At 54.5% G+C, this 7,948-nt stretch overlaps 1 protein-coding gene across 1 annotated transcript; it reads right to left on the reverse strand.

Annotated features, from left to right (window-relative positions):
- Positions 1 to 210: 210 nt before the first annotated feature.
- On the reverse strand, positions 211 to 6,292 carry LOC142027848 (uncharacterized). The gene is made up of 7 exons (XM_075022049.1): positions 6,184 to 6,292; positions 4,897 to 4,968; positions 4,424 to 4,531; positions 3,132 to 3,239; positions 2,502 to 2,570; positions 1,661 to 1,805; positions 211 to 651 (listed from the first exon to the last, which is right to left on the reverse strand). Exons 1-7 carry the CDS (start codon positions 6,290 to 6,292, stop codon positions 222 to 224), a joined length of 1,041 nt encoding a protein of 346 aa, XP_074878150.1. The 3' UTR covers positions 211 to 221.
- Positions 6,293 to 7,948: the final 1,656 nt, after the last annotated feature.

Here is a 7,948-nt window from a genome sequence, read left to right on the forward strand (position 1 = left end):
CTCTGTGGCTCAGAATTTAGCAGGACAGTCCCACCAGGGAAGCTGGGCTCCCCCAGCCTGTTGGTGGGTCCCATGCCCAGCTCCCTGCCTGCTGACACCGTGGGCATCCAGGTCCCTGTGTGCCCCGATACGAAGTTCGGCCCAGGATTGGTGAATCCCTGGGTCTGCTGCCATTACGACCCGGACAATTGTGCTACTGATCTGTATTTATTGCTGTGCCATTACTCGGACACGAATGGTCGATCCCTGAAGCTGTCCGTCAGGAGTCTGTCATTGTAGCCCAAACCCATACCCTGGTGGGGCTGGCTCAGGCCCTTGCAGGAGGGCCGGCGCGATGGGCTTGGGGCGCGGGCGGGTGGCTTCAATTCCTCTGGGGGCTCGAGGTCGCTGGGCTGGTCCCGCAACAGCCGGCTGGCTGAGTTGGACAGCCATGAGGGCCGGGGTGGAGGCGGGCGGGCCGGGCGGCTGTCCGGGCTGGCGGAGGCCCGTTCCCTGCTGCTCTGTGGCAGGGGGGCCGGTTTTGCAGGCACAGGTGATGGCTCTTGCTGTCGGGTCCAGCTCTCCGGGGTGCTGCAGCGGCTGCTCCGGCTGTCCAGGCCCGAGGAGCAGCTGCTGGTGTCGGACCAGGCTCGCGAAGCTGCGGAGAGGCGCCTGCGGAGAGAGGAGGCTGCTGAGGCCCCACCGCGGCTGTGGGGCCGGGCGGGTGTGAGGGTGCGGGGCAGCACTGGGCGCCTCACGGGGTGCGGATGCCTGGCTGCGCGTGGGAGCTGTGGGCGTGGAGAGCTCCGTGCAGAAAACGGGGCACCCCGCACCCCTCGTCTGGGGCTCTGCTCGCCTGCCCACGGCTCGTCTCCTCTCGGCCCTGACCATCCTGACCTGCCTGCTCTGCACGTGCCTGGAAGGAGACCTGCCCGCGACAGACCGAGGGGACCAAAGCTGGGCACAGCGCTGCAGGGCCAGGAGAGCCTCCTGTTCTCCTTTCTCAGCGTGCCTGGCAGAGACCAGCACTCGGCTCCCCTGCCTGTCCCTGACCAGACAAGGGCACAGCCTCGGCTCTCTGTTCAGCGAGATGCTCTCCATCCTCTCTTCAGAATACGTATCCAAAGAGATACGTACCCCTGCACAGAAAAAAACCCTGCCTGTGCTGAGAACACGCATGCTGGCAGTGCTCAGGTGCAGATGGGACAGGCTGACTCTTTCTCCAAAGCAAGGCCGAGAGCTGGGAAGGCTCCTCACCACGGTCTCAGTTGCTGGGACACCCTGGTCGAGGTGAACCTCTGGGATTTACGGCATCACCCAACAGGGTGATTTCTGCTGGCAGGTTCACTGGCAGAAAGATGTCACTATTGCGCTTCTCACTTTCTATGGCAATGTCATCCCTCGTTTTTCTTCCTGACCTTGCTCATCCTACGTCTGTCGCTGGGTCTGCTCTTGTCGAGGCAGGGTCACTTTTAACTAACACTTGCCACAGGAGGAAGGCGTTTCACAAAAGAGTGCCCATGAATTGAGAGGCCAGTTAAAACATCTTACAGCAGAAATCTCAGTAGAGTTTGGCCAGTAACTGTCTCGGCACTCCACAATACCCTACCTCTAAATGTTTCATGGCTAATAGCAGCCATCTAATACAGAAGTTTGGCAAAAAAAACTCCCAACAACTCACCGTCGTCTCTTCCTCCACAGACAGATCACACAACACAGTATCATCCCAAACAGCACGGAGCCCAGGACCGCCACGGCGCCTTCTATGCAGTAGTACCGGAAATCTTGAGGATCCACAGCATTTGTGTTTCTCTTGTCATCCACACCTGCAGGAACAATTCTGTGCATTAGTGTGTCCTGCACGCTACTGGTAATCTCACAGGAGGTCTGACATTGCCAGGAAATGTTCTTTCTCACTTTGTTAGCATCTCTGCACCAGCAAACATGCTGGGGCTGCAATGTTTCCTTGGTTTCAGTAGAAGCAAAGGAAACTCCCAAAGCCATTGCAAATCAATGCACTCTGGAGCCTCTCTTTCTCCTCAGAGCTTTGCTCACACTGTGGTACGGCTGTAATCCAGTTTTCCCAGTGTCACAGGTTTGCTCCCCCTTCTTGGCCACCCTTCACGTTTGCACACAATTTCTTTTGCGCTCACCCACTTTCACTCCCCAAGGCTTGCTAGTGCTGCTGCCTGGAGGCTCTCTCTGACCCTTTGGGACAAGTTGTCCCACTGAACAGAACTCATGAGGCCAGATGGAGAGCATGTGGGGGAGCGCAGCTGTTTGACCAATCGTTCCTTTGAGCGACACAGACAAAACCCATCCCTGCATCAGGGAGTGCCACCCCCAGCTCTCTCCCCAGCCCATCACCCACACCCTGAGGGGATGGAGTCAGGCCCTCTCAGGAGACACCTGAACCTCGCTCTCTCCCTCTTCGCCTTTCCTCCAGCGTGGGCACTGCTTGCATGCCCCCAGGTTTCAGGACTTGTCTTCCCCTTATGGCCCCCTGCAAGACTGCTAATTACCTGCACTCTTTGGAGAAAATTCATATCTCCTGGCGTGGTGGGCTTCTCCAGGGCTGGACAGCACTGCCACTGCCAAGAATCAGAGAAAGGTAAAGCCTCAGCATGGCTCAGGCACAGAAGATGCAGGAGGGTGGCACAGGTTCCCTCTAAGCCCATGCCCCATCCGCCAGTGAATCCCTTTGGACCTCAGTTCACAGGAGGGATCCCCCTCTGTTGTGCTTAGGGGGACTCAGGGCAAGCTCTGGGATGCAGGTATTGCAGGAGGCACATTCCATTAAGAGTCGTATTTCCCATCGTCTGCTCTGGGTGGTTCAGATGGCCTCACCCCCAAAACGGTAAAGTTCTCAAATTCCTGTGAACAGGGTGTGGTGGGAGGTGAGCATCTCACTGCATCCACACAGAGGGTTACGAGTGAGTGTCTCTCTGGCACACTGATGGCAGTAACCTCCACACCCCAGAGATGACAGTCATCCTCAGAGAGCCGTTGCTGGCTTCTTTTAGAACACTCGCTCTGTACTAATAATAGTTTGGCTGCTGACAAGATGTGCAGTAGCGGGCACCAGGGGAAGAGGCTGCAGACACACAATGATTTTGATTCATGACACTGGATGACTGAAGGACAGCAATTACCTGGCACGCCTGTTGATTGAATTGCCCCTGTTTTTTCGTCAGAGACTGGCACTGCGTGACTATCTCCTTCCTGAAACGCCTCCTTCTCCACAGTCTCACGGTCCATCTCTTTAGAAAGAAAGTGGCTCACTTTAATTAGAAGTAACCGTTCCTCATCAGGAACGTGGTATCTTCAGGAGGCAATACTTCTCAAAATACATTAATAACGCTTAGAAACAAAGCCTGGGCATTTGGGGGTGCACCTAGTCACTAGTCCAAACGATGTGTCATTCATGGAGAAAAATTTAAGTGCTAGACACTTTCCAGTTTACCAGGAGACAGCAAATCCTGACCTGCTAAGAGACTAGGAGATTGCATGTGATCTTGTTCACATTCCACTTGGTGCATTTTTGGCAAACTGCAAGATGATGGTAAATTACTTCCCTCAGAGGAGACAGGAAGATGCTGTGGCCAGTTCAGGTGGGGAAAGAGTCCTTCTGAGAAGCACTTCCCATCATACCAACTCCACCACACGGTAAGGGTAACAGACACGCATAGTGGACTGAACCGCAAGCTCTTGCAAGCATATTCTGGGCACTTTCACAAGTGGCAGTGAAGAGCCCACAGTCCCCCAAAACAAGAGGAAAACCACAACCACAACTAGAAACAGACAGGCAGACCACCCGACACCGAATTCACAGCCCTTCATTTCAGCTGCCTTCAAGTTAGGTGTCGCGCCTTCAGCTGGGTGTCCAGCTTTCGCCTGTCCCTGACCCCGAGGTGTCACCGAGAGTCCTCAGACATCAAGGAGAACAATGGGGTTAGACCAGGCTGCGAAGCCGGGGTGCTCCCATCCTGCCCAGGGGATGCCTGCAGCCCAGGCAAAGCCTGCTGGTCTCAGTGACCCCAAGCTCCCGGCGCATCCTGTCCACTGGCCAAGGGCACTCTCCCTGCCAGTGACTGGCAGGGTGCTGGCCCTCTCATGGCTTATCAGGAATCGGCTCCTCAGCCAAGTCCCTCACACACTCAAGGTGTGAGCACTGTCAGTTCCTGCCAGCTGGATACCAACGTCTGCCCAGAACAGCTCTGGCCAGTAACGCTGTAACTGGGGCAGCAGCCGTCCCTGGGGCTCAGTTGAACCACAACTGGCAGCAGAGACTCTGCACCATCTCTACAGCTCACCAGCACCTGCAAGGTGTGAAATTTGAGTGTCAGTGCAGTGCGGCTCTGATCGATCCCTTCCTGCTGCACAGGATTCATGTCCATACATGCATCTGAAACCTCAGCTTCCCAAGACTTCTGGTTATACCCACCACGTGCTGCTTTGTCCAGTTCCTTCAGGATTTCCTTTAGGACTTCTGGTGACCGCTGGGAAGATCTTCCTGTTTCAGCTTTAGCTTTATACTTTGCTCTTTGAGGACCTTAACAGAAAGTATAAAGTTAAATTTCTCAAGAATAACATACTGAAAACGAGCGCTTAGTCTGTGAAGTCAGTCAGGACTGACTACTCACCCCTAGGATGCCAGGTGAGCTCCAGCGCAGGACCCAGCCGAGAAGCTGGAAGAGCCCTCCCTGTACCCACATCTGCAACCAAACACCCACGAGAAGCTCCCATCATACATTGTGATATACACTGTCATACTGAATAGCAGAACATGTAAGGGGATCACAGAACAACATGGCACACACGATGCAGGCCTATATTCCCACACCTGCAAGAGACATCTTGCTCACATTTGGGCTTTGAGCTGGCAGCTCTCAAAGGAAGTAAAAAGCCATGACGTACCCGTGCGATCTCCCTGCGCGTCAGCCCTGGAACCCGGCTGGGAAGCTGGATAGCCATTGCGTCCAGCCACGTCTGTAAACAAACAGAACAGAGAAGCTCCTGTGAAATATTTCAATAGACTCCTTCAGATGTGAACGGCAATGAATGCAGTTCACACACAGGGTTGCTCCATGGCACTCGTCTCTCCCTGCCACTCAGGAGCACTGTGCAGACCGTTACTGGGTGCCTGGAACATGCCAGTTTAAAACAAACCATGTACAGAGCTGCCGGCAGAAAGGACTCCCTGGAGCCCACACCAGCTCTAAACTCAACCCCAACAAGCCCAATGGCTTTGCAGCAGGCACTGGAAGCAGCGCAGGGTCAGAAAGGCTGGGAAAGAATGTTTTGCAAGGCAGAGCGCCCCAGGCCACATCACTGAGCCTGACCCATTCCCTCTCTGCTCTTCTGCATGTCTAAGCATCAGCCAAGAAAATACTAACTTAAATTTCATATGAACAAACATTAAAACCTAAATGCCCGCTCATTCAAGTGACATACCTGTGGGGTTGCCCTGAGGCTCCCGGACAAGATCCGGCTGAGCAGTCGGGTGGCCATCGGCTACAGGCACAGCTGTAATCAAGCACGTTTCCATTAGAGGCTGTGATCTACCTCTTTCTCAGTGACCTGCAGTCACTGGAGGGGGGTCAGGTAATGACGTGGGACCCAGACATGGGTGGAGGTTTCCAAAGCTGCAGAGGGCCTGGGGGACCTGGGTTCACCCAAGGAGAGCACTGCCGGGCTAGAGCAGGAATGCTCCTGTTTTTCTGAGCAGACATCTCCCAAGGACGGACATCCCTGAGGCTGAAAGTCAGGATTCAGCCAGGGAGCGGCAGAGCCAGGGCCCGGGGCACAGCTGTGACCAGCGCGGGGAAGAAGTGCCCCTGCAGGCTACTACCTGGCCCCTGCGGTGCTGCTCTGGCCCCGACATGCAGGCCAGGGGAAGGCTGCTCTGGGGCAGGGCAGCACAGGGCCGGCTCTGGGGATGGTTCCTCACCCCGCGGTGCTGCTCTCGGCCCCACCGTTCACCTGGAAAATGCCTCTGCAGCGGCTGCAACCCCCTGCACCTCCCCACGGGACATCTACCTCCCGCTGCCCATGAAGCTGGCCGCGGCTCATCCGGCCCAGCCCGGCGCCGCTGCTCTCACAGCCCTGCCACACCACGACCCCAGCCCCGCTGTCACCCCGAGGTGTGGTGGGTGCTGCGCCACGCTGCCAGCGCTGGGTGCTGGCCCTCGCCTGCCCACCTACCTAATCCCCGCGCTTGCCACGGAGCAGCCCCGACATCCCAGGCTTGCAGGGACACCACAAAGAGGATAAGGAGGCAGGCGGGGGTCATGGCCCCCCACGCCTGCACCATGCCGCCGCTGCTGCTGCTGCTGCCGCTGCTGCTGCTGGCACTGCTGGAGCGGTGCCTGTGGCACAGCACTGCACATCACGGCGTGGCACAGCGGGGCTCTGTGACCTCACAGTCCTGCCTTCCCACCGCGGCCACGGCCCTGGGGCACTGCCCCTCCCCCACGTGTGTTGAGTTTTTGGGTTTAGATGAAATTAAGACCCCTTCAGCATCCTAGCTGTCTGCACATCAGCACACTCCCTGCCATCCTTAGGCGCTTTTGGCTACAGCTGCTTCTGTGCTTGCTGTTTGGCCACTGCTCTTCTGTGGATTTCTCTCTGCCTCGGACTCTGAGGACAATTATGTGGGATCCTCTGGGCTGAGGGGAGGGGAAAAAAAGAAACCCATATTATTTCCTATATGTAAATGCTACTGAGGCTACGGGCTGGCCAGACTTGTATGGAGAGCTTTAAACTAGATTTAGTGGGGGAGGAGGAGGAGGGAAAAGGAAGAACAGGAAGAACAGGAGGAGGACTAAAAGATCTTTCCTTTCCCACAGTGTTGCATATCTGGGGACTGATACAGCATCACTTGCCACCTAGTCAGTGAGAAGAAGTCCAATTCCTCTAAGCAGCTGCAGGTTGGTACCCACCAGCATTGGGTACATGATGCAGATAATAATTCAGCAGGCTGCTGAATGATTGTGAATTCATTTTCACAATCTTTTGGTAAATAACAAGCAAATTAAGCTTAGCGAGTCAGGAGGTAAACTCAAGCATTAATTTCATGTACGAGCAAGAAATTGGTAACTATGGGGAAATGATGTTCAAGGATACAGATAAGACGGTGGAAAACACAGCTTCAAGAAGTCATTCATCTTACTGTCTTCGCTAACAACCCTAGAGTCCAGCATTATGGGGCCCATCTCTGCAACAGGGGCTATTTCCAATTTGAGCTACTCTTCAACACCAAATGGGAGGCTATAAATTGCCTCCCACAGGTGGAACTGCACCATCAGGAATCCTGCTGTATGACTGCCAGATAAAGTGACTTCAAAAGCTGGAGGTGGGAATCCAATTCCAGGTAAAAAAAAAAAAAAAAAAAAAAAAAATCTTATCACTACTGCAATTCTTGATGTCCTCTGTTCATACCTGGAACATTTTATGTACCTACATCTCTTAACCACACTAGAGAACACGCTGAGGCAGGAAGGGTTGCAGATATAGCTCATCGAGTCTAAACCACAGCTGCCTTTAAGGATGTATGGCCTCACTTTAGCTTTCATTGTGCAAAACAATCCCTAGTGTCACACTGATGCAGCCTGCTTTATTTCTGAGTGCAACAAGCCCTCAAATCCCAGATTTGTGGTTTCATGAGCACAATTCTGCTGGATCAGTCCGTTCAAGAGAAAACAGGCTGCCTAGCAAGTATCTCAAAAGTTCCCAGGAAAGGATTAGTCTGAGAACTTGAGAAGCCATCTGACCTGGAAGGAGAAGTCCCTGAATCGGATGGGACAAAGACAGGCAACAGGACATTCTCTAGTCTCACGAGGCCGAGCTGTGTGCTGAAGAAAGGGCACTGTGACATGAGCTTCTGGTGGAGTCCTTGGTACCACAGGAGTGGCCCCCCCAGATCTCAGTTCAGGGATTTACTCGGTTTCAACCCCACCACGCCTCATAT

Source organism: Buteo buteo, unplaced genomic scaffold (assembly GCF_964188355.1).
Source record: "Buteo buteo unplaced genomic scaffold, bButBut1.hap1.1 HAP1_SCAFFOLD_62, whole genome shotgun sequence".
NCBI lineage: Eukaryota > Metazoa > Chordata > Aves > Accipitriformes > Accipitridae > Buteo > Buteo buteo.

Excerpts from the sequence above, each read along its gene's own strand:
- LOC142027848 (XM_075022049.1), bottom strand. The coding sequence starts at position 6,292 with ATGGTGCAGGCGTGGGGGGCCATGACCCCCGCCTGCCTCCTTATCCTC. Across the intron at positions 2,571-3,131 it reads TCAATCAACAGGCGTGCCAG|TGGCAGTGCTGTCCAGCCCT; the intron begins GTAATTGCTGTC and ends GATTCTTGGCAG. Across the intron at positions 1,806-2,501 it reads ATTTTCTCCAAAGAGTGCAG|GTGTGGATGACAAGAGAAAC; the intron begins GTAATTAGCAGT and ends TTGTTCCTGCAG.